Source organism: Tachypleus tridentatus, chromosome 8 (genome assembly GCF_004210375.1).
Source record: "Tachypleus tridentatus isolate NWPU-2018 chromosome 8, ASM421037v1, whole genome shotgun sequence".
Lineage (NCBI taxonomy): Eukaryota > Metazoa > Arthropoda > Merostomata > Xiphosura > Limulidae > Tachypleus > Tachypleus tridentatus.
In genome coordinates this window covers 115,423,761-115,451,671 of record NC_134832.1, presented here as the reverse complement: position 1 = coordinate 115,451,671, position 27,911 = coordinate 115,423,761, and the positions used below count along the sequence as shown (strand labels likewise).

The 27,911-nt window shown below is 29.4% G+C and overlaps 1 protein-coding gene across 1 annotated transcript in view; it reads left to right on the top strand.

Annotated features, from left to right (window-relative positions):
* LOC143223256 (rho GTPase-activating protein 190-like) overlaps window positions 1-27,911 on the top strand; it is a 148,596-nt gene that overhangs the window by 97,069 nt on the left and 23,616 nt on the right. Inside the window, 13 exon segments of the mRNA XM_076450966.1 lie at window positions 1,217-1,340; window positions 1,773-1,974; window positions 4,185-4,358; window positions 5,858-6,109; window positions 6,538-6,716; window positions 7,347-7,518; window positions 9,787-9,995; window positions 13,466-13,957; window positions 15,445-15,564; window positions 20,252-20,299; window positions 21,292-21,333; window positions 22,673-22,806; window positions 26,826-26,921. Of these exon segments, the coding sequence (XP_076307081.1) occupies window positions 1,217-1,340; window positions 1,773-1,974; window positions 4,185-4,358; window positions 5,858-6,109; window positions 6,538-6,716; window positions 7,347-7,518; window positions 9,787-9,995; window positions 13,466-13,957; window positions 15,445-15,564; window positions 20,252-20,299; window positions 21,292-21,333; window positions 22,673-22,806; window positions 26,826-26,921 (2,244 nt within the window).

Sequence of the window (27,911 nt, the reverse complement as noted above, 5' to 3'; positions counted from 1 at the left end):
ATTTCATATTTTACTTGACTTATTTTATCAAGACTTAAGACCAGATAATATTTTAGCAATTCCCTTCTCTCCTGGCATATTACCATACAATGTTTTAGAAATTTACCTGTTAAAGCCTGATATATCTTGTGTGTAACAATTTTCATCCAACAAGAGTTGGTTTACAAATGTTTTTAAAGTTTTTCTTATTTCTAAGCATATTTTGCAGATTATGTTTGTTTTTTTTTCTCACATTTGAACAAGTTTAATTTATCCAAAGCTTGTTTCAATAGATATTTAACAGTGTATTAAATAAATATAAAGAAGTAAAAATGAAGTATATTTTTAGTGACACTTTTTATAAGTACTTTTAGTTGTTAATAAGGTCATTTAAACAACTTAGCATTACTTTTATGCAGATGAACATCTTTTTGCACATAAAACTTAAGTCTAAAAATTGATAATTACAGTGTATGTAATGGGTGTTGGTTGGGAGTTATACTAGTTTGTTTAGATAATTGTTTGATCCTATATACAAGTATGATTTCTCCACTGGGCTGCTAATTACAACCCATAATGTGGGGGCTGGAATGCCAACTTCCTGAGAAGTTTATCTTGCTTACCCCCCAAGTGTTAGCACCTTATTATTACTTTTTCTTTCTTTTTTTTTCCTTTTCTCTTTACTTTGGAGAACTGTCACTTTCCCACAACTGTCTGCAGGCAGTGAATGCTGACACATGTGGGAAGTTTTAGACTTGAGCACACACACCTCACTCTCCTAATTTTGATTATTTTATTATTAGTAATGAATTTCTTCATGTGAGACTAGTAAATGGAGGTTAAGATTGATAGATGTATCCATACTTCTGCAGTAATCTCCAAAATCTAGGGTACAGTTTATATCTAACATTATAGCCTGTACCCTAGGAATCCTTTTGACTTTTGTTTGGGCTTGTTTTTGTTTATATTATTAGTCAGAGATTTGGATTTGCTGTTTTTAATGCAGACCTTTTTTTGATTTTGGTTTATTTTGCTTTATTATTGAGTATTAATCTTCTATACCTGTATACATTATTGCTGCATCTAAGCTTATTTCTTGTATATTTTAATAATTTTCCCATGTCTTTATGTGTTAAAACAACTTCATTTTCACGTGTTTTTACAAATGATTTTGCAATTTTTTTTTTTTCTATCTAAGCATTTAGTGCAAATATTTTAATAATATTTTCCTGTTTAGGCCTATTGTACAGATGATGTTTTTGAGATGGAAAAAGTGCGGTATACTTTAGATTTTAGAATAATTGATGGTGATGTTGGTTTGCCTCACAACTCCTTTCGAACATCTGATTTTCTTCCACATGGTGAGTTGGTAATATTTCTAACATCTTGGTAATGTGTACATGTAAACAAAAAAAAAACTTGTTGGTAAAGTGAATGCATTTCTTTAGTTTTACTATTGAATTATTACTTTGAATAAATCAGTGTTGAGTATTTTGATTAATCATAATGTGAAGCATGCTTGAATTGGACTATGAAGTAAAAGTGTTTAATTAACCTTGAATTATTTATCCATTTCTATGAATTTTCTTAGAGAAATGTAATGTAGTTTAATAATTTTTCAGTTTATTATTTTTGTAACATATGACTATGTTTGTAGAATAAGCAGTAGTACCATATTTGTATTAACTGCTTAAGCTTTGAAATGTTTGTATGTACTAAATTTGATTTGTTTTACTTTAGTATTATTAGTAATCAAAGATTTTATCTTTTTTATTTTTCTAAATTATTTCTAGGCTGTTTTTGTGTGTATTCTAACCATCAAACTTTAGAATACATTCGTGAAAGTTTGGAAAAAACCCTACTATCAAATCTTGAACAGGAGGATAGATTACCTTTTCATGGATTGCCTATTGTTATCCTTTTTGCTGCTGATGCTAGTATAAATGAGAAAGATCTGACCTTTCTTCGTGAAGATGGTCAAAACAGAGCCAAAAGGTAGGCAGTGATAAAGTGATTGTTATGTACAAGATGTGTCTTTTGAGTATGTTAATCCACTTCTCTTTTATAATTGAAAAGAAAAACTGCATTGAGAGTTAAAATGTAAAAAGAAATAAAGCACAGTATGAAAAAAATAAAGATGTAAGTGGATGTCTTTAGGTAAAATGTGTCCAAGCAGCATGTTTCTCTTTTCAAACTAATGTGCATAAGCTTGGTTTATTGAACCAGCTTTCTGGTAGAGAAAGAATATTGTCTATAATTTGGAACTTTTTATGACTATTTACACAAAATGGTTTAAGCTTTGAATAAAATGTATAAGTTCATTATACACAAAATGCCAAATATTTTGAAAAGGTGTTTTTACTCAATCCTATCTGTGAATTGACAGCATCATTTTGACTTGGACTTTGAATGGAAATTGATATTTGTGTGAAGAATAAAAATAATTATTTCCATTGTATAGTTTGTATACTGAATTTGCTTAGCCTCTAGAACTTCTAATATGTGTATCTTAAAGTTCGTTTTCAGTATTCCTGTTAATTGTACTTACTATACCATGAACTGTTGCTAAATCATCAGTGTATGGTAAAATTACTTGTTGATAACTGTGACATCAAACATTATTAAAACTGTGTTGAATGGCACTTTGTAAAAGGTCATGGAATGTGCATTTTGACCTCCATCTGTGCATATTGAACTAAAGGTTTCAGTTTTAGATTTGTTTTAATTATAATACTGCTTTCTTAAGCAAAACAAAAACAAACAAACAACCAAAAACATGAAAAACAATTGAAGACTTGAACAGTTATTCATTTCTTTTGGGGGAATATAGTCAGCTGGAAGACTTGACTCATGAACTAGTTCATTTGGGTTTAAGTGTTTGTTATAATACAAGATTAGTAAGTTTATTATGAAATCACAATTTTAAGCAATGTTTAATGGTTTGGAAGTATGTTTCATAGTTTTCATTAAAAGAAAAGTTAAATTAATATAAACTTTGATATTTAATGTATTTTGACTCACTACAGAAGTTATTTATGAATAAGTAGCATATTTAAACTTAAATTCTGACATTTTTAGTAAATGTTGGTATATTTCAAAGAAAGTGGTGTTTAAAGTATGTATGAAGAATTTAGGTATCACACAAACTTTTAATTCTGTAAAATTCAACATAAATGTAGACTTCTGAGAAGAGAAGATCTACTATACTTTTTAAATAAGTTCAGAGGTATAGTATATGGGTAGGTTATTTTAATGTTTTCATTTAACTTTATTACAATGGTTTGGTTACTTGTATGGTATCATCAGTTAATTGTTGTCTGTTGTGTGAAATATTGCATGAGCACCAACATTTTATACAAATGGTTGAAATGTAATAAAGTTAAACACAAAATAAAAACAATACTCAAAAGCTCTAACTCTTGACTTCTATAAATGTAATGTATGGAAACTTAAGGGGATAAAATACTTAATTCATACACTTAAACAAATAAAAAAAATGAATTGTATCTCATTGTTAAAGCTACAAGTTTAGTTTCATGCTCATTCATACATAGTTTTCTATTCTTTCAGATTTTAAGACTAACTTCTAAAAATATAATTTTTATTCATATTCTTTGTTCTTTTTCTTCTATATGTTGGAGAGCAACCACCTTCCCTCAACTGTTTGCACACAGTGAAGAGTGATATAAATGTGAGACGTTGTGGGTTTGAGTGGCCACATCTTGCTCTCTTATTTTTTATTTCTATTTCTATTTTAATTTTAAATTATTTTATTTCTTCATGTAAGACTGGCAAATGGAGGTTGAGACTGATAGATGGTGTATCTCCACTGCCATGTGGGTCCTACTTATCAGCCACCTCCAAAACCTAGGGTACATTCTATATTCAACATTATGGCCTGCACCCTCGGATCCTTTCATTTGGTGCAGCATTTTTTTGGTTATAACAAGCTAACATTAGTCAGAGGTTTGGATTTCCTGTTTTTAATGTAATCCTTCTTTTTGATTTTGTTTTATTTTACTTAACTCTTAGTATTAATATTCTCTATGTATGTGTCTGTCTGTCTAAAGTAATTATTTATTTACTTAAAGCTAATGTCATAGCCTCACTATTAAAAATCAGTATTAGATTTAAACAAATATATGTTTATAATTGCCATCTTCTTTATTTGGTTCTTTCTGTATCACTGTATTTTGTTTTTCCAGCCTACAGTGTCCATTTATTGATGTAAGTAACAGTGCCTCTGCTGCTGAGGAGCGGTTTGATGAATCCAAGCTTCTCAAGGCTTTACATTCCCTTATTGAAAGCATTCAGCGTCGAGCAGACTTGTTACAGATTTATCATACTCTTCCTGAACAGGTTGTCAACCCTGACATTAGGTAAATCTGTTGACTGTACGAGTTAATTATATTTTAAAACTGTAATTATGTAATGTAGTTTTTTTTGTTAAGTTCACACAAAAACAATGTAGTTCATCTTCTGTATATTTTCTTTTGGACTTAATTAATTTTTCTTTAAACTTTACTGAAAGGTTTGTGCTATATTAACTAAAAACTTGAATGATTTCCTATCAGTTAAGATTTTACGTGTAGAGTTGCACACTAATTTTGTGTGAAACTTTTTTATGTTTTTTGTCTGATAATCATGTTTGTTGTTTCTGTGGTTATTTCAATAATACTTTTTGAATATCTTCTTTTATTAATTATTTAATTCATTAAATTGACTAGCTTTAATTGATACCTGTTGTTTGGGTGGTAAAGAAAGCCACATATTGTATATGTCAAACCTTGAATGATTGATGTTATATGTAGTATCAAAGCCACTGCAGTGAACTTTTCATGCATGAATGATTTTTGTTGTTGTTCAGGGCTCATGCAATATCGAAAGAATGTAATGAAATTTCATGTATGAATTTACAATATAAATTTTTTACATTAACATTCAGTACTTGAACACATTAGCTAGCTACAAATTAGCCATCAAACATCTTATAACCACTGCTATTTTCAGGCAGAGTATTCATGATGAAACTTTGTAGAATGGGCAGAAGTCTTTCAAAACGTCATCCTCTACACTTGTCTCCACAACAAGCAGTTGCTGTCCATTCTACAAAGTTTCAAAATGAAAGTAATTTTATATTAAGGATCAGACATTTTAATTTGCAATAACAACTGCATCTGATATGATTGCACTGTGTGTACGAGTATACTTTTCATATTCAAATTAGTTTTCTGTAAAGGAACAAATATTGGAGATTATTGTGCATATTTTATTAACACTTTTGATGTGGTTTTTGATGAACAATTAGGCAATAAAAAATTGAAATAATTGTTTCTTTTACACCCTTTATTTCAATTTGTACTAGTTTCAGAAGTTGGATTGTCCAGCCACCTTGTGGTTTATTCAGTTATAAGCCTAAATGTTCAAATATTCTAGCTGTATGAAAAACAAAATACCTATTATTTGTTGATGAGTGTGTGATGCCTTAAAGACAAACTTAATGTGCTAAGAAGTTAAGAAATAATTAAAAATGTGATTCAAGCATTAGGAAAAGGATGGTGTCAGCTTTCTTTGCTAGTTGGATACAGTTCGATAGTTGAACAACTATGCATGTTGTTATAAACACCTTGTAACCATATTTCTAAATATATGACAGTTCTAGTCAGTTATAATCATTTTCAGATGTTGGGACAGAAGATTTTTGTGTGTTAGGGTTTTCATAACTGTACTTGTATATTTTGTGTGGAAAGTGTTTATAATTGTGTTTTAAATATTGGAGGCAAAGATAGTAAAAATATTTATAATTCTGTTTGTGTGTATATCTGTTTCTTTTTTATGTATTTATGTGTGGACACATGCTCACTGTGTTTTTCTTTAGGATCATCATGTGCATGCTATGTGGCGATCCGTACACTGTTGAACATGTTCTAGGGCCACTACTTAGTCACCAGTGCTGTTTTGTGACATCTCCTTACAATATTACCTTAGAAACCTATTTGGGAGACTCTAAGCGAAGTGTGGAGGTGCGGGTCACTTCCTACCATGGGGCCAATGCTTTCAAAGAAGAACTTGTTCATGGATTTATTCTAGTTTATTCCACTAAAAGAAGGGCTTCACTTAGTACTTTAAGGTAGGACTGTGCTTGGTTGTGTTTATGGAGTTTATGTTAATTATAATTGTTATCAGTAGGTTAACATAAAAGATTATAAATCATAAGTAGTTTAATAAAAGTTACAGCAAGTTACAAAGATTTTTAATCCTTTGTGTTAAGAGGAAATTAAACCTAAATAATTGAGGCATGGAACTTGTTAAGCAGATATGTCAAGTATTAATGTAGCTTTTTTATCCAGCAGATAATTTTCAGTACCACTTGGTTTAAGTTTAAATATTTATGTACCCTTGCATTTTTTATTGTTTTTTTAGTTGGCTGACAATGCATAAAATTGCTTTGTAGAAAAGAATAGTTAACAATATACATTACTCATGTGAAAACATTGTTTAAAATTGTATCAGCTCATTCCTCGTGCGTGTTAGTCAAGATTAACTTTTTCTTTTCAGTGCTTTTTCAATGAACATTCCAAATATCCCAGTTCAGATATTGGCTGTTACAGAAACAGGAAGTGCAAATGCTTTTTTCTCAAGTGATCTGTCTCATCAGTTAATAACAGAAGGAAATGCTGTAGCTGACAAATTACAAGCTCATTTTATGACCTCAATATCCACTTGCCAACAAAAAAGTATGTTTGGACTTAAAGTGAAGATGTATAATATTAGTCATTCTTTTTAAACAAAAACATACTTAGAAACTTCTTGTATACTTGCCACTTTATAATTTAAATCATATCCAAGGCTACCTTGACACACAACTGGAGAATCACTTTGTTTTGAAAGTTTTGAATTATTTAATCTGATATTTTCGTAAGATTTGTTTACCAAATTAACTTGTTTAGATGTAAAAATCTGCATTGTTTTGAAAGTTATATAAACTATGTATGTGTACTATTTAAGTGCCAGAAATTCTTCACTGTGATTTGATTAACCTTCCTAACACCAAGATATCAAAGAAAAATATATAGTTAACATGATTTATGTATAATTATTGATTGTTTTAAGTAATGTAACTTTTGTATGTGTGGATAAAATAACTTGGTGATTAATTTTCAATTAATCGTTTTAAGGTGAAGGAATCAAAATGTGTCTTATATAAATAAGTGAAGGTTATTTCAAAAATGTTTTTATATACATAAAGCTACCAGTATTGGTAATCATATGATAAACACTATAATGATAATTTGTGGTAAGTATCACTATGCTAAGTGTGATAATCTACATGGTATTTCTGATGAAAAAAAATTTTCTTTTTTAAGCTGCATTTTACACACCATTCTTCAAGGAAGTGTCTGAAAGAAAGCCTCAGATAGAAAAAGCCTTCAGTATGGAAGATTCGGATTATTCTCTAGAAAGTTTTACACCTGTTCCACCACCTGTACCTTCACGACAAGAGTCCTATCATATACGAAGTGGATCTCTTGAAGATGGGTAAGATTACCTTAAAAAAACAGTTCAAATATAGTTATTAAATCCACTCCATTGGTTATTTGTTTCTTTTCCTTTTTGGTGATTTTTTAAAATTTTATTTAAAAAAATTATGTACATGTAAGAAACTGTATCGTACAAGTGAAATATTAATTTTTTGACAACTTTATGATGGGCTGAGTATGGAATAAACAAGTTTGTCTACACATTTGCACACGTTAAGTATTTATACTATATTTAAAATGTACCAACTTTTGTGAAGATACACATACAGCATTAAAAAGTAAAGGTTACAAGTATTTGTACACAAAAATCAAATTTTTGTTAATCTAGTATTTTTACTAAAGGTTTATTTGTGAAAATATAAGTGTTTCTTTACTAGTATGAATGTAAAGTGATTTTTATCTTTATGATTACAAAAAAACTGTCTGCATCCCAAATGTTTCAATTATTTGTGTAATCTCAGACTTCTTAAATATATGTAAAATTTTTGTTTTCAGTAAAACTTTATATATTTTAATTTCTCTACCCTAACTATACATTCTATCATTGAACCAACCTTGTAACCACTATAAAAACAATTAGGAAATAGTATATATTCTTTTTTGCATCTTAGAATGACTACAGATTATGACACAAAAACACAAACAAATATTTAGTATAAATAGCTTCCATCTCATAACAATATTCATTTGTAGACCTTTCAGTTGTGCCTGGCTAACAATACAGAAGCTATGTTGCTCACATGCACTCGTGCTACTGTATTCAGTAATGTAAAAGTCACTTGTCTTGTATTTTGTAAAATAGTCATGTTTCAATTATTATACATTATGTATGTATGTATATAGATTATTACTCTTTACAAACAAGTTCTTAAACTTTTATTTTTTAATGTTGAATTGTAAATGAAGTAGTAAAGTACATAATTATCTCTTCCTATTACACAACCTTTGTATGTGGTTGCTGTTTCTTGTAGCTTGCTAAGCCTTAAGAAATTTCACACACTGGAGGATTTGTAATATAATATCTTAGGTGTTATTTATATACTTTTTAATAACCAAAAATCATAAATTATTATATTGATATCACAGAATTCCATTACAATTCATAAAACTTTGTAACCAAGTTGTATTTGAGTCCTACAAATATGAAGTATTGAGCAGACTAAAGATAGAATCTACCTTATCGAAATGTTAGTTCAAAAGAGTGAGGTGGTATTCAAACACATGGAAATGGCTGATAAAGCCACTAGGGGGACATTCTGAGCTTTCAGTTGGTTATTACCATGCCATATACACAGGTAAGCGTGTAGAATGTACAGTTTCAAAAAAATGTAAAGGTGTGAGTGGGAGTACATAAAAAGTATGAGGTTTTTATTTTGCATTCTAGCTTGTTAATATCAGTAATTTTAGTTTCTACATCATACAGTACTATAAAATTTGTATTTTTACACCACCAATATCTGATTTGAGCCAGTGCTGCATTCAACATACCATGTGTGACACACAAAAATGGATGTTGTTAGGTTTTTTTTGTTTTTTTTAATATTGTCTTTTAAACTGAGGAATTGAATAATGTATAATTTATAGTTTGATATCAGTTTATGGAATATTAGTTCAATAAAATTTTTAATGGAATTCACCAACATGATAACATTGCTCTTGATTCATGACCCATAGTGAGAGGGTTAAGAGATATGTTAAGTGGGAAAAAAATATATATATTTATATATTTTCAAAAGTAAAAGTAGAAACTGTTTTTTTAGTGGATGGGTGTGGAAGCAGTTACAATTATTTTTCTTTTCTGCCATAAAATCCGTTTTCCCTTTAATATTACAAAAAAAATTAAGAATCTTTTTAAACCAAAATAACAACAAAAATTAGGAATCTGTAAGGAAAAACAAATGTGTATTTTTTGTTTATGTTTAGGAAAGTTTTTTTTAAGACTATAATAATTGCAGTACTTTTATGATATAAATTCATCAAAGAGTATTTAAAATTTACTTTTACAAGTTAATTTCTATATCTTGACTCTCCTGGTGTCAGGTCATGTCACAGGTGTGGTTCAATGACTTTAATATTGAAAATGGTGGCAAACATCTTTATGTGCAATCAAAACAGCTCAGATCCTTTGAGGAATGGCTAATTTTTTGGATCCATGTCAAGATGTCATGCTGGCTTGTATGGCAAGTGCTACAGTTTAAATAGAATGCTACTGAATTTGTGTAGCAACTGTGAAAACATTAACCACCTTCTTCTTTATTGGTTTCAGGGTAGATTCTGATGGTATATATGAACAGTTGCCAACTGATGGAAGCCATGGCCATGATGATGAAACAATTTCCCCTACAGCCTACCTAGATGATCCTCCTTTAAGTCCCAGTGATGAAAGTGATTTATATGCTAGTGTTTGCAATCAAGAAAATGGTGAACATTTAGTCAAACCTAGCCAGTTAAAGAATAGAAGAAGTCTTCAAGCAGGTTAGTTTGGTGATGTAAATTTTGAAGTTTAATTTTTAATTTTTTTTTTTATATAAGTTATTCATAAATTTTACAAAAGCTTTTGTATTTGTAATAATATAAAGGTTTCATGCATTTTATGTTAATTGGTTTGATCTGTTTCATGTTTATTCTAAATTTTTCAGTGTGTATTGTTACCATTATTAATCAATGAAAAAAAGAATATTTGTGGTTAGTAGTTTATTAATTAAATGTGGTTATGTTTCTGGAAAAGAGAAAATTCACATGTAAATTTTATTTGATAAAAATATTTTAACTGTTATTTTAATGTTGTTTATAGAAAGCCAGAATTTTTTCTCTTAAACTATTTAACTCAATGGAAAAATAACAAAGCCAACAGTTTAAAAAAGTGTTATGTTTAGAATATTTTGAAATTTTATGTAAAACATGTTTGATCACTAAAACATCAACAATAATACATTTTGCATTTGTTTCTGCTAATTTTGTCTGGTTGTTCTTGCTTATACACAAGTATATATTTCAAATTCAGATTAATAGTATTGTTATTTGCACTGGTTTCATCAAGAAACTGCTTTTCCCAGAACTTGAACTGAATCATAAATTTAGAAAGCCTGTTGAGCTTCTAAAATGTTTTACAGAAGTTTATTTTTTATATTTCTCAGTTTATTATGTTCAGAGTTGTCTTAATTGTTTTTTAGTTTATACAATTATCTATAATAATAGCCTGTCTGTGTATGTGTGTATGATTACCAAAACTTCAAGAGGAAAGAACTTAGATACCTGAAACTTTGTATATATACTAAGGGGATTCTGAGGGTATGCACCTTAGTTTTTTGTTGTTTGTTTGACTCAAAAAATGTTTTTACCAGTTTTTTGCCCCATAGTTCTTAAATCTGTTTCCATGGGTATCCTTTACCTGTATATGACCCAAATTTTAGTGTTTTACATTGAAAATTTTATTAAACTAATTTTTATTTGTTATACAAATTAGTATAGCATAACATATTAGCTAATAATCCATATTTTAAGTGCATATAAGTTTTAAGTTCTTAATTCTACAGGCAATATTTCAAAAATTCCTGTATTTCCTCATGTGTGACACACACAAGACATTTTTTTGTAGCATGCCATTATCCCTATTTTATCCACCAGCCCTCAAGAATGTATGAAATTAAATCTGAATTACTCTCTATAAAATCATCATTGTTCAGATAAACTACTTTTATTATAGTCCTCAACATAAAGCTATAAAATATAAAACTAGACCCTCCTGCTACACCCACGTCACATCGTCTCTTTCATAATTCGTTAATAGTTCTCTTATGTTTAATTACATATTACCTATAACCAATGGAAACTCTGTTTGTCTATCAAGTAATGTGTTGTTTAACATTATTCTGAATGGTTAAATATCAGATTAACTCAGAATACAACATTGTTCCTGAGGGAAAGCTAATGATCTTGGGAGAATTTGTAATGATTCTTGTTGCAGAGTTAAAAACTCAGAAAACTTTTAAGAGGAAAGGAAATTTGCATACTTTTTGTATGTTATTAGTTTATATTGTTTAATGCATTATTTAATTAAATAAAAATTAATTGCCATACTATGAGTAGTATAAAACATTAGGGTTAACCCTATTTGACAACCAAGAGCAAGAAAAATGAATATTGGATAAGTAATTTATTTCATGTTTATTTTTTACGTACAGATACAAAAACAACTAAAATCTAAAAAGAGGGATATTTTAGTGTAGTTAAGATTATATTAAGTAAAATAAATAATGATAATGTATCACAAGGCATGCATGTGAGCTGCTTGTACTACCTGTAGTAGTAGCTCATGGGTAATGTAATTTGATAGTGCAGTATGAGCTGTATATAATTAAATAGATTTATAGAGTTACAAGTTTAGAGCTACTTAGCATAAATGAATAATTTCATGTTATAGTATGAAGTCATTTTAGAAAGGAAAAAGGAGTAATTTAGATTTAATTATATTTTTTTCAGTGATTATTAGGTTAGTGAAATTAACCAATTTTATTTTGAGGTATGGTAGAGAAAATAACAAAACAAATTTTACTAGAAAAAAAAGTTTGAAATGTATTCAGAAGGTATGGGGGATTACACAAAGGGTTTTGAGATAAGGAAAAGTGTTTTTAACTTTAATATGAAAATTACTTTTCACATGGACTATTTAAAACAAATACTTGATATATTCATGGAAAAATTATTTTATTAAAAATAATTCAGAAAATTATTTTTTTATATGTTAAAAACTTGTAATATTAACTTAAATACTGCCAAATTTTGTGAAGATGTACACACTATATTGAATGTTAGAAGTGTTAAATCTAAATTGATTACAAAGAGGTTACATGGTTGGTCATATAGACTGAATCTATATTGAGAGAGTTATGCTCTGAAGGTCTATAGAAAAGTATCAGTTCTCACTTCTCATTTACTGAATGAAGGTTACATGGAGATTTTCTATCAAATACCCTTTTTCAACACAGATATTGAAAGAAAAATACAAATCTGAGAATTAAAAAAATGTTGAACTAAGTTTAGGAAATGGTTACAAACAGTGGGGGAAAAATTATATTGGAGAATACTGAGAAATGTGGAGTAGAAAGGATTCAAGTAAAAGGTAGGAATGAAAATGGATCTTGGAAGTTAAATTAAAAATGTTTGTTTTAAAAAGTTGAACTGAATTACATTTGGGAAATGATAACAGGCACATCAGTTAAAGAACTGTGTCATTGGGGTAGCTGTAGAAGGAAGTAAGATAGTGGAGACACTTGACTAGCACATTGAGACCTCTATGAATCATGAGGGTGTCTTAGAATCCTGCATCGGAGTGTGGGTATTTTATGCCAGTTATACATAAAAGAAAGAAAAGGAAAGAGTAAATGTTTTGTTTATTAATACAGTCAGGTAATCACTTTTACATATACATAAGTATATTCCTTCAATTACAAGAACAGGTTAAGCTAAAAATAATTTTTAATATATAACTTGGATACTTTAGAAATTGATTGAAGTTTTAATTTCACTCTTTTGCAACTGTTGTGATACAGCTTATTCTTTTTAGCATTTCATCCTAGTTTTTCTATAGTAGTAAAATTTGAAGTATATCCACAATGCTTAGTTTACTTACTATTGTAATATTCTGTTTTCATTTTCTTGCACTTTAGTCAATGTAAAAAATTGAGTATTTATTCAGCTGTGGTACTTGAATATAAATAGCTCATTGCTTCATATTTCTCTTAACTTGAAAAATTTTACAAGTAATTATTTTCAGTCCATTTATACAACATCATTTTTCTGTGCTTATTGTGTTTCTCTTCTGTTAAAGCTTTTTACTTTTTGTATCATAAAACCTGTTGCTGGTTAACTTGGTGTCTGTGTTTTCTTTGATGTTTCTCTCTTGTTGCAGCTAACCAGTGGGCCCTTTCTAACGTCTTTTTCAGAACTATATCGCCAGTCTTTCCCTAGCACAGAATCTCTTGATCGGTCTGTTACACTAAAATCTCGTGACTCTGCTCCTCCCTTACCTCTTCCTCCCTCTCAGTTTGAAAGAGACTCCCACACAGGCATAGACCTCACATTCCCACCTCCACTGCTTTCCACATTCACAGGAACTGTAGCTTCCCCATCAGCCTATCAAACTCAAGTTCATTACTCTCCTCACCTCTCCCCTCCTCAGTTCCCCTTACCCCCAGGATCAGCTCACCCATCTCTCTATGCTACAGGAAGGAGAAGGCCTGGTACTCACAAACCCAAGCCATCTCTGTTTCCCCGTTATTCTCTAAAAAAAACTGAACGAGGGAAGAGAACTGAGGCAGGGATTTCCTCTGCTCCATCAGCTCCCAGTCTAGCTTCTGCACCTAGGCCAACTGATGACTTGGATGCCTCAGACAGCATTACTGACGATGATGATACATTGTCGTCAGGCTTAAGTGGTGATTAAAGTTTTATTTTTCTTAATGTGGTTTGAGGCATTGTAGACAGAACAGATGCATGAGCTGTAGTCCGTTCTTGCATGAGTTTTATTTTATTGACAGAAATGGTTACTGAAATTGTATATTCACATGAATCTAGCATTTTGTGGCCCTTTAGAAATAATTGGTTTATAATAATATTTTTAATGTAAATTTTTTTATTTGCTGCATGATAACATTTCATATTAACTTAATTTTTAAGTCTAATACTGGCATCACTTAGTTTAATAAATAGCTGCTGTGTTGAGTGTAGTAGTTAGAGTAATCTTTTTTTTTTCTGTTTTGGTGTGTAAGGTGTTGTGTAATAATTCTCTCAATTCATTGTCCATTTCTAATGTAACTGTGCTAAAGTTTAGGTGTATTAAAATATACTTGTTTTAGTTGTATATAATTACATACATGTATATATCACATTAATTTCTTTAAAGTAGGTTGTTGGTTTGAATGCATGGAATATATTGTGTTTTTGTTTGCATGATTTGTCATGTTTGTTTGTTTTGTAAGTTATATTGTGATATCTTTAAAGTCTGTGTGTATGCTTTAAGTGTAGACTGTGCATATTGTAAGATTTATAGAATAGCCATTTTGTAAAAATATAATTGTTTTCTAACACCTGTTGTATGAAAAAAGAATATCATTGATTTAGTTTTTAAAAATGTATTTCTCATTAAACATAATTTTAAGACAAATATTTTCTGTTGAGAAGATTTATATTTGTGGTCAGCTAAGAACAGAAAATAAAATTTTTTAGGCATTGTGGAAATTTTAATACATGTTTAGAATTTTGTTGAAATAAATTTAAAGTAGCTTTTTTGTGTAATTTTTTTGAGAATAGGACAGGGCTTATGTAAACATTAAAATTTTATTTGTCAGTTATAGCGTGTTTTTGTACCACTTCATTTCACATATTATATATAAGCTTCAAGATTTAGTAATGACAAAAACTTTTTTGACAAGTTGTGAATGATTAAAGGATGAATGAACAGTATTTTTATCCTCTAATGTCTTTTATAAGGACACAAAATTTGTAGGTAGAAGCGTGAAAATTTTGTCACAGATTTTCTCCAGCTGGCTGCCCATTTAAAGCCTTTGTAAACTGTTGTTTAATGAGGAGGGGTAACTAAAGGTTTATATTTAGTATATAGAAACTATACTTAACCACATCATTTAACATTTCACAAGTCATTTCTGTAGTTTTAAATTAAGTATAAGCTCAACTTTTAAAGAAAACATTGATGTTGCTTTTAAGAAGGCTGTAATAAAATGCTGATAATCTTTTTTCTTTAATGCAATTTTTCTATAACATAATGGACACAAAAGTTGTTTAATAGAAATGTTTTGTACTTTGTTCTTTTATAATGAATCTTTAATCTTCTGAACATAAGATATTAGACTGAGACAATATTAGTTTTGAAACAGATTAAACTTTCCATTTTTTTTCTCTTAAGGTTATGGGACCCATCCCCCACCTCCAGAACCTGCCCCTCCTGACCTTCCCCCATCACGTATAAGGAGGGGACATCCTATTCCAACAGGACATCATGCTTCTCGTACAAGTTTGGATGAGGGTACAAACTGCTTTTCTTCTTGCTCTTCCTTTGGGATTCTTTTTTAAAAAGCAAACTTTTCTATTTCTTACTTACAAACTACTTTTTCTGCATAAGCTGTGATTGCCTACATTTTAAGCATCATTTTGTTGTTGTATTTATTGGTGGATTCAAGTATATTTTAGGACTTTATTTTAGCAGTGATAAATCCACATACTTGGAATTTAGGAAGTAAAAAACTGCTACTGCATATTAAAGACTTTCTTAATTTCTTTTCTCAGTAAAGTGTTATATTTCAAAAATTGCAACTCTTGTTAGATATCAAGGTGTATCAACATTCAGTAGATTTTTTGTTTCTTGTCTTCACCTCAGTGGGCCTTAAAATATAGTTATTTAGTTTTAAATTAAAGTGTGAAAAAGTAATGAGTCAGGAAATGAAATTATCTGTTGGGGGCCCAGCATGACCATGTGGGTTAAGGCACTAAACTCAAGATCTGAGGTTGCGGGTTTGAATCCTTGTCACACTAAACGTGCTCACCCTTTCAGCTGTGGGGGTATTATAATGTGATGGTCAGTTCCACTATTTGTTGGTAAAAGAGTAGCCCAGGAGTTGGCAGTGGGTAGTGATGACTCGCTGCCTTCCCTCAAGTTTTACATTGCTAAATTAGGGGCAGCTAGCACAGATAGCCCTCGTGTAGCTTTGTGAGAAATTCTAAAACCAAATCTTCATTCTGGAATTGTAACAACTTCTTATACATCAACAACCTTTTGTACCAGAAATATATTTTACAGTACTTAAAAACAAATGTTATGTCAATTTAGAACTTTAAGATAATAACAAATACAAATAGGATAAGACTTTCACATAATACCAGGGGCAGTTTTAGTCATTCTGGAGCCCTGGGCAGAATTCACTAAATGGGGGCCTTATAATGATAAGAAAACTCAGAAGTACATTAAAAGGCATAACATTAGGGGCTCTTTCCCATATGTCGTGCCCTATGCAATTGCTCAGTTTGACCAGTTGGTAAGACCACCTACATTTTATCCTATTGCTTACATATAGGACAAAGTGCTGAAGTCATGACTTTTGAGTTAATTCAAAATTTAGTTTTATTGTTGTTTTATATGAATAAACTTAGCATCAAAATGTAGTGAATAAATCAAATTTTAATCACAAGTTTTTAGTTTAAAAGGAAAATATATTTTTATATCCTCTATCTCCACTAGTAGAACTGTGACATTTGCTCTGTAGCTTTTCCTTTTTTTATTTATTTATCACCCCTTTGAGATGTGCAGAATTTAACATAAATCATTCATTATAATGTAGATGTTACTAAGGCAAGCATAACTTTTATAGTCTTCAGTGTTATTTATTTAGAAAGCCATAAATTACAAAATCAAACCTACCTGTTAATCTTCTTTTTTTATACTATATTATTTAAATTAAAACCTTTTGATATAACAAATAGAATACAAAAAGGATCTAAACAGCATCATGCTGTTTTTCTCGAAATAGTATTGTCTATTTTGCTTCTAGTTTTGAAAATTTCTCTCCTGGTATTCACATCAACAAACATAACTAAATTTTTAAATCATTTTATTACATTGTTTGTACACCAGATAAATTATAATAGTTGTAGAACATTGTTTGCTTTGTTCATATTGTTATTCTATATTCTTAGGTGGATTATTTAATTAAAAAATATTTTATGTACTGATACCATTAATGTGAAAAAAAAAGTAGGTTTAACTATCATTAAAAGTTGACAGCAAAAAAAAACAACAACAACAACAACATATGGACACAAGAAAACAGCAGATATCTTGGATTTCATACACACTTTTCTACTTATTATTATCAAAGTAAGTAAACTGTAAAGATTAGAAAATTATTAGGTTAGATAATGAAAAAAATGCTTGTGAGCAGATTTTGCATTACATAATTCAACATGGTAATTGTGTGTTTGCCAAGTGATTTATAACTTGTGTGATGGAATTATTAGATAGAGGTGGGTCAAAGAGCAATAAAACAATAAAATTGAGGTATAAACAGATGTATACTATTATGAGCTTTAAGCTGTTTAGGATAATCAGATGGTGTTTCTTATAATTTGTAGTCATTCTAGAAAGGAAAAAAGTAACTACATTTCTTACATTTTTATGGCAGTTAGAAGGTTGGTCAAATTGACCAAATACAGATAGAGTAAGGGAAGAAAAAGTAATGGATAAAATAAAATTTCACAGGGGAAAGAGAAATTGACATTTATTTAGAAGGTTTTAGAGACTATACAAATGAGATTTGACAATTGTCAGAAGAAGAAAAGTATTTTTAACCTTAAAATGAAAATCACTTTGCACTTAGGGCATTCAACATTGACTCCATGTGCTTGTAGTTATATTTTTAACAAAAGTTCTCAATTTTAGAAATCTGATTTTTTGAGTACATGAAGCATGTAATGTTTACTAAAAGCTTACCAGGTTTCATGAAGATTCACAAAATATACTAAAAGTTATAGTATTCATACTATGTCACTTTGGGGTCACAAACTTGACCAAATTGACTGAGCTTATAGTGAAAGGGTTAAATCTATAAATTGTTTTGACAAGTAAAAGTTTAAAAATGTTTTCTTTTTTTTCTGTTGGAGACATTAAAATATTTTAGGAATAAAATATATGAAGGATTATAAATTGTGTTTTTCTGTAACTGACTGGTTAAGGTCTTCAGTTGAATAGAAATCCATTACTGCTGTGATAAATACAGATGTAAAGGAACCTTGAAGTAAAATTGTTCAAAGATATATGATTGTTATGCATGTTTTCTAATTGTTTGGGCAGTACATTAAAAATCTGATTTTCTCTTATAGTAAATTTGTCAGGAAGTGGAAATGATGCTAAAGTTTAATAAAAACTACAGCTAGCAGCTAAAGGTTTTTTTCTTGTATCTTGATTTCACTTTATTTTTGTATTTTTCTAAAGTGTCTGATATGTTAATTGGTGGAAAATGAACAGATATAGATATTATACATTAGCTAGATATGTAATTTGTAATAAATGGTTTACATCTTGAAGTACTTTATGTTGAAGCTTCTGACTAGTAAACTATGCATTAAGGCATTATTGGGAAGTCTGAGAATTATTTAGATAATTTTATTTAAAGTTCAGGAAACATTATTGTGAAAGTACTTCACAGGAACTTTTATTGTCATAATGCACTACAGTGTTGCTTTCTTTGTGTTTGGTTTTTTTTGAAATTTTCAAATAACTACACAGTCAGTGTATTTAAAGCTGGTACTAGTCCAATAACAGAGAGGATTGCAGCATTTCTTTAGAAACAGGTATAAATATTAAATCAGTTAACTGTAATATTTACTTGTGGTGTAGAATAATTTATTGTTTTTATGCCATATTTTTTAATCTGAAAGAAATCCTTGGTTAGCAGTGAAGTGATAAGATAATTTGAAGTTTTTATTTCTTTCAAAGAGAGAAAAGTTGGTGATTTCTCAGTAAGTGAACCTTTTTCGTAAATAAAATTTTGATTCTTTTCTACATATTTTTTTCATTTCGAAAATAAGATTAAATTTGGTAAAACAAACATTCAGTCATATTTACACACAAATGATTGTCTTACATGTATTTGTTTTATCAAGGTGCAGAAATTCTCATACTAGTTTCAGAAACCAATAGGTTGCTTACAGTGCAAAAGTAACACTGAAAAATGTTTTCTGGAAGAGTTATGGGCTTGCTTGTCTGGGTATTTTTTTATTTGTTATTTTTAAAGTTCTAGTTGACACTTTTAATAGTTTTGTTATGCTAGCAAAAATGATAAATATTGCAGAAGTTGGCGAGTTTTTCATTTAACCTTCATTAAATGTCACTTTGCTTCCATAGTCATTGCTCATAACATAATAATATATCTCTGATATGAAACATTTTTCTTGAACAGTGCTTTTACACATTTTAATACCATAAAGTTATTTTTTTACTGAGTGACAACTTATTTCTACTGCTGTTAATTAGCATTTATATATGTTTGATAATTTAGAGATATTTACTTAATGTTAGCATCTATTTATTTTTTCTTGTTTAGAATGGAAGCTATTTACATCAGTTTTGCTAATGGGCACCAGTTTGAATATGTTTCTGCTGTATAACATGATTTTAAGAAGTTGCAAAATTTGCATGTGTTCATTTTCTAACTGATAACAGTTCTTGCCCACCCCTTTATTTTTTGCTGTGGTATAATAGTTTAAAGTGTGGTACATGAGGATGTAAACTTATAACATTATATAATAGTAAGTAATAAAAAAGAATTTCCTTAGTGTATCCTTAAGAATTAGTAAAACTGTTTTTCATTTCTCACGTAAGTAGCAAATTTTAATTTGTTGCTTATGAATCTTGTAGCTACTGGTAAAGTTAGCAATGAAACAAGGTCAATTGATTTATTCTATTAAACATACACAGTATTATAGCTTTAAGTTTTGAACAGAAGGTGCTATGGAAACTAAGAATAATGTGCTCTGAGAATTACACAAGGCATGTTTTGTCAGATCCTGCCCACACAGCTGCTTAAAATTTAAAATCAACATCCCTTTTGTGATGTAAGTCCTTGTTTGCTAATGGCAGCAATTATGAATGACCATATGCTCTTTTTGACGGGTCAGTTTTCCCATCTTCAACATGTTTTCCCTTCTCCTTCCATCCTCAGTGTCACCTCTCTACCTTGTTGCTGGAATCATGGGCTATTCTTTTGAAAGTGAGTAACAAAGCCAGAAAATGTGTTAATTTTTTTTTACTTATTTAAGGAAATGTCATTGACAGTTGCTGTGGTATAGCATCTTTTCTGCATGTTTGCATTTGGACTTCTGTTACATTTACTTTTACTGTTATATTCAACATTTATTGAATTGTTTTCATGCAGCAGTGAAATATCATAGGTTCTTTCTTAGTGAAAGTGTGGCTGATATAACTTTTCTGCATGGAACACTACACGCCTGTCTTTGGAGTTGTATAGTTTACACCATAATAGATTTTCGTACTTTTGTTGTTATAATTCTATAATTACTGGTGTTTTTAAGGCTGTTAATTTATTCAACCGTCACAGACATGTTGAAAGTAGGCAAATCAAGTGTAGTGTATTAGGGCTTTTAGTGTGCAAGCTATTGCATTCATAAATACTGTAAATTTGTCTGAATTAGTTTTATTAAAACTTTGTAGTATTCTTGAAACTTCTAGCATTTATTTTCTAAGATCAGACTTTATTGACAACAAAATGGGAATACACTTTGTAAATATCACATTTAGAAACAAGATCTTGCTACTTAGAATACAGTAATTAGGGTTTCATTTGCATGGTCATGTCTAGGTTGATGAAAATAAGTTTTACTAATGCATTCTACAGTTAATTTTTTCCCACATTGTTATTGCTAATTTCAAAAGCATTAAACTAATAAACTTATTTTTGACAGTTGTAGAATTCTTAAAAAATAAAGTTAATAAAAGTAATTTCTTATTTTTGTATAAAATACAGTAAATACAAAATCAAATATAACCTAACATATTTTAAACATCTAAGAGTTTGTATTTACTTTTGTTCAAGTTATTTTAAACAAAGTGCTAAAATGTTTAACAATATTCAAAAAGTTTCTGATCTTAATGTTTTAGTTTTATGCATACATACTATTTTACTTTTGAGTTTGAATAAAATTTTACACAAGTAAATGAAAAGTTTTATTTTACTGCAAGCAGCTGAGGATGGGGGATCTCAAGATTCTTTAAACAGGGATCCAGGTGATTGTTATTTTGATAAAGAAATTTCATGTGCTGTGGTTGTAAAACAAAGTATGTCATAATTATGTAATGGCATGTTAAACGAAACAGTTTTCTTTAATTTCAATATGCATATTGCTTTAAACAGTATAAAACAAGACCATGTGCTGATCATATCTATTAACACAATGGCATTACAATCCATCTTCACCACAGATGTGCATGTTTTACATTTGTGACACAAAGCAACAAGGTTTTGTCAGCTAGCATTACGTCACAGATTAATTTGCACTTCAGTTGATTTCTTGTTTGAAGTCATAAGGCTTTAGAAATCCACCTTGTTAGTGAAATATGTATTTTGAAGTCACTAAAACTGGTACACTTTCAAGAGGTGTAGAATGGTATTTTTTGAAAGATCTTTTTACATTAATGCTTTGAGGATAAAGTTAAATTTTTGTTTGTAGTTCTGTGACATTGTATTACATAACAGTCCTGGATATTATTCAAACATTTATGGTTGTTCATTTCTTTAATATTTTAATAGGTTTTTGTTATTGAAATTCTTAGCTCATTTTTTTGTAAATATTAATGTGTCATAATGAAAGTGCATTTTATGTTTTTGACAAATGTTTCCATGAAACTAACATTTATGTTTTGTTGATAACTGTGAATATTTTGGATATATTTAATGGAAAAACACAAAAAAATATTGTTTCTGTTAACTAATCACTGTTAAATGTTAGGATGTAAACTTGTGTGTTATGTATTCATGGTTTTAAGTTTTGAACATATTAATATCTGGCTAATATTTCTAGACATAACAATTATTGTTTTGTATTCAAAATCCTAAGTTGGTTTTTGTAGGTATAGAGTAAAATATTTTATCTGATTTTATTATCTGTAAAAACTGTAGAGCAAGTAAATCTTTTTTTTATCAAGTTGATATTTTAATAACTTTATCCAACCAATAAACTTTCTTTTAATTACAAAGCCATAATAGCTAATTTAGGAATTTTTAAGTTTTTCTCTAAAACATTAAGTAATTGAATAACCTAAAATAACAGTTACAGATACTGTAATTTTTAAACTTATAACCTGTATTAGATACAAATATTAAGTGATTGGCATTTGATGACAGTTTTATCACTATTTGATGATTATTTTTATTTAGTCATTGCAAGTTAGATTAAGATATTACCATTTATTTCACGTTGATGTAAGTGATACAAGTAGATTTTTTTGTTTTTTAAATATTACATACAAAAGACTATATCGTATGAAGAGTACATGTTTTACCTGAAAGGAATGCTGCTTTAAATGTACTTTAAATTCAGAAAGTGTAAATTGTTTGATCTTTTAGGTTGGGTAGACAATAGGATATATGAACAGGAACTAAGAGCACGGGAGTGGTTAGATAATGAGATGTATCATACTTATCATTCTGGACGCCATAAAATTCCTCCACCTACAAAACCTAAGCCAGGAAAGCAGAAAGTAAGTTTCTATAGTACTACACTCAGTGACTGCTTAATATTAATAATAAAAAAAATGAAAATCTGTATGACAGAAGTTTAAATAACACAATAGATTTAAACTTCTAAGTTACTATAAGCTCAAAATGCTTCATTGTTTTATATTTTTTGTACTATTCTTGGTTGCTTGACACATGGAAAGGGAAGGTCATTCTATAGCAGATTTACACAATTTCCTGGAACTTTCCAGAGGTCATGTTTTCACACAATTTTTCATTGTTATGTTTTCTCATGTATCATATTGTGAGAGATAAAAATTGTAAGATATATTATTTACTTTTTTTTTCTTTAAGATTTACTGTTGTCTTTGGTTCATGTAGTGGTTTATCCATAGTCCCTTTTTCAGTTCTAATTCCCTTCTTTCCTTCACTACTCTGATCCTGTGATTCACATTTGATTTTTTTATGCTACAATTTAGCATTTTGGATCATGTCTTTAGTTACTCTTAGAACATTATGAATTATATGAAGTGGTTAAGTTAAGGCACATTTATAAGAGGTATATTTGGTCCTCTAACTGCTTTGAATGTCTGATTAATTCTATCTTGACAGGTCATGGATAAAGGCAGTGTCATCAAATTTGTTGACTTGCATTCAAAATTTTACTGACCTATTATGAATTTATGTAAATAAATTTGGTATCAAATTGTAGATTATAATTCAGATTTTTAGTATTATACATTAGTTACTTTTATTTAAAAGTAAATATTAAGAGAATACACCTAAATATCAATTTGTGTGAATCAAGTGGTAGGTTCAATGCAGCACTAGTTCAAATTATATGTTTGTGATGTCAAAATGCTTATTTTAGTTTTGTATGAGTTAGGAATTTGAGTTACAATTATTGACAAGATGGAGTATAAAATAAGAACTTTGCATCTTTTCATTTTGCTGAGACATACCGTATTTTCTGCCTAATAAGCCGAATTTCTGGCCCTAAATTTTGGACCTGATTTTTGGGGGTCGGCTTATTGGCCGATTACTCCTTCCGGAAATTTCTTCTTCTTAGGAAATGTTTTCCTTTTGAAAATTACCATAGGCGGTAATTTTGTCCCATCAGCAAAGCATGTTAAGACTACAGTGAAACGTTGTTTCTGGAATTTCATTGGTTACCTAATTACAGTGAGTGGAGCCAATAATGAATGACATATTGATTCCATCTCTGTCTCAATACGACACGTTCTGCTTTACTACAGAATGCCAATGATCACACACAACATGCATGCTGACGCTGAAACGAGACTAAGAAATCATTTTGAAGAAACTTGTCACTTCTTAAAAATGGCTTCGGCTTATTGGGTGGTAATAAGCAAAAACCCTCATTTTCAGAGCTGAAAATTGGCCTCGGCTTATTCGGCGATTCAGCTTATTAACCAGAAAATACGGTAGCTTGTGTAGCAAATTGGACACAGTGACTCTTTTCACCTTTTTCCATTTTTGGAAATGATGCCTTATATACACTTACTTTAACGTATAATGTGAATGATCAACTGACAGCTTAGAATGTTCCCCTAGTGAATTTTGAATCCTTCTCTTTCAACAAAATGTGAGGAAAATTTAGGGGTTAAAAAGTTTACAAACAAAGCAGTAAACTGCCCCGTTGATGGTGAATACAATAACCATTCTCTATTGTTTCTCAGCTATTTTAATGTGTCAGAAGGCCAATTTGTTCTTTTGAGCCAATATTTCAAGGAGAGGGTAGGTTATGATTTTAGTCTGCTCAAATTTTTTCATTTTATGTAAATATTGTTTTGTTACTAAGCCTGATAAATTACAGTAGGTTTCTATGATATTGATATAATAATTTATTATTTTGTTGGCTAATCAACCACATAAAGTCTCTAAAAAAAAATGTTTTAAATCTTCCATATGCAAAATTTTAAAAGGCTTAGCAACCTACTTCAAACTCATTAGAGTACAAAAGTCACTGCTAGAAGAGAGAATTGTTTGCTTAACTTCTTTGTTTACTATTCTGTATGCAAGAAAGATAAGTTTTTAATATATTTTTTCTAAATAGTCATAATCTATATGCACATATAATGTATAATAATTGAAATGCAACTGTATTTTATAAAATACTAGTCCACTGAAACACAGCAAAGACAGATCACTTTTGTAAAAACTAAAGGTCAGTTTTATATTACTGGATACAGTAACATGAGTGCACATGCACTGCATCAGTGCAAGTTGTGTGTCAGCCAGGCACGATTGGATTCCAATATAATAAAAGTAATAAATGTGTATAATAATGTGATACTTAATCTATATCAAATAAACATTTTTATTTTCATGTTATAATTTGTAATCATTCTAGAATGAAAAAAGCATAATTTATATTTATTTCCTAATTTTTTTTGTAGTAGTTACAAGGTCAATCAAAATTAGACATTACATAGTTAGGGTAAAGAATGTAACAGATAAAATGTAAAGTCTTACTGAAAACAAATGCTTGAAATGTATTTAGGAAGTTTTAGAGATTACATAAATAGTATTTGAGAATTTTGGGATGAAGAATAGTGTTTTAATCATAACATGAAAATCACTGCACTCAGACTAGTAATGAAACAGTCTGTGTTTCTACAAACAAATCTATAATAAAAATACTTGATTAGAAAACTTAATTTTTAGTGTAAAAAACTTGCAGAATTTACTAAAAAAATTCTACCAAATTTTGTGAAGATATACTGCATCAAAAGTTATGGTATAGATACTTAATGGGTGCAGGTGTGTACACAAACCTTTTTATATTACTAAACCCATCATGACAGGATGAATATGCTTTGCTTTGTACTATCACATTATCAGATCTTCTGTGATGGCTAGACTACAACAGTACTGTTCACATATGCACAGACAGAGAGTAGCTCAAAAGTGCATATACCATTGCCTCTATAGATTTTATTTTAGAGACTACTCAAAGACAAAGTGTACAGTAGGTAATTGCAGAATGTTGACAAAATGAAAGGATACATTACATATGCTTTTACAGAACTTGATGGACAGACTCCATGATTTTATGAAGTGTGACAGGTTTTGATTTGAACTTGGATTAACTTTCCCATAATTCTGTATGTGTAAAATTAAATTGTCAAGTATAAACAATATACTTCAATTTAAATTTAATTACTTTAAATACATTATCAATTTTTAAATGTACACCTACTTCTTGGCCACCCAGGCATGCATTTCTGAGATCTCTCTTTGTTACATTACTTTTCTGGACTGGGGCTCACATTTGGAGATAGGATATAGCACAGCTGTTTGATGTGGCAAGACGACATTATCTTGTCTCTCAGTCCATAGTCTCTACCTTTTGGTTTCAAAAGTCCCTTTAGTAAAAACCATAAATGCATTATTGCAAAATTAGTATTACCCATTCCTAGTTCTCTGTCTGAAACTTAGAAGAATAGTTGTAAATATTAAATTTTTGAAGTATTTGTTTTGAGAAATTAACTAAAATGGGTTTAGAATATGCCAGTGTTACTGAATTTTTATCACAGTAGTGTATCTCTAACATTTTACAATTACTGTTGTGTATTTTTCATTGTATTTGTATTAATTAGTTAAGAAAGTCCTTAATGTTTGTGATTGCAGCATATTCAAGAATTATGTTTTCATCATATATGATTTGTATCTCTTTTTCTTTGTTTTTAATTTTATTGTTGTAATAAGAGTTATTTAATCCTTATGTGAAATAAATTATGATTTAGTGTTATTTTTTCATTTATATTTAATCCAATGCATATATTTCCTTAGATATTACAAAGTAAAAAAAAAATGGGAAAATAAATTGTCTTGTATTTCTGGTGTTATTGTTAGAATTAACTATTTCAAATTAAATGGTAATGTGTTTGAATTTTTACTGAAAAATATTCTGTACTTAATTTTTTACTTAGTGTTTACGACACTTCATGATTTAGTTTTTAATAAGTAATTTTTACTTGGATTTATTTTTTCTCTTCATTTTTTTTTATTATTCTAGCCAGGAAAGCTAAACCTTCAGCAGTTCAATAATATCACTGATGCTATTGCCAAGTTTAACCTGACGACTCAAAGATGTGGAAGCTCGCATCCCAAGGTTGGCATATTACCTGCCCCCTTAACTACTCCAGAGAGCTTAGATTTAGCTAGTGATTATGCACAAGTTAAGGTGGATAGCTGTCACACACCTGAAGTTTTTCTTCATTGGAAGTTTGTTTGAACAGTACATAGTTGAAAATGATTATTCTCAGTTTTGACAGTATAGATCACTCCACCCCTTTTTTTTTTGTTTAAACAAACTGGATGGTCTACTGAGTCTGAGTAGCTGAATTAAATTTTTTTGGGAGAAAAAAATTGTTTATTAGAGTTCTTAGTTTCACCATAATAGAGCTCATTTCCAAGATGTGATGTCAGTTCTGTAACAAATACCCATCTTTAGGGTGTATAGTGCCAAGTATGATGTGCTAAATATCTAAAAAGATATTTGTTTCCTGTATGTAACTACACATTTTCATAGACATTGTGTAGTTTGATTGGTTTACATACAGTGTTGAAGGCAAATAAGACACCAAAAGTTTATACTTTCTTATCAGTAACTTCTAACTTGTATTTTAAATTCTGTTTGTTTGTATTATAAACTGTTGTCATCGTTTGTTGTGTTTGTTTTTTTGGGGGAAAGAATTATTATAATAAATAAAGGGTTACTTTTTCAAGCTAACATCATGATATAATTGTGACTTAAATCTTTAACAAGTTATAGGTTGTTTGGTTTGTAGCAAACCACTAGGCATTTCTTTACATTATTTTGTAGAAATTAAATGTGTATAGTGTTGTTTAGAAACATTTAGTGGGTCAAAATATACCCTGTATTCTATAATTAGAGTACTATTAACTAATGTTTATATGATTACATCATCTTGAATAGTAATGAAAATGAGCTAATATATACTCTTCAAAAAAAGAAACGCAAAAGGGATGTTTTTGTTATTTTAAAGAGAAATATATGTAATAACGTTACTAGCTCAGAGTATGTGATGTTACACATGTTAAGGCACTGATTGTCAGAACAAAATGACAATAAAAGTTG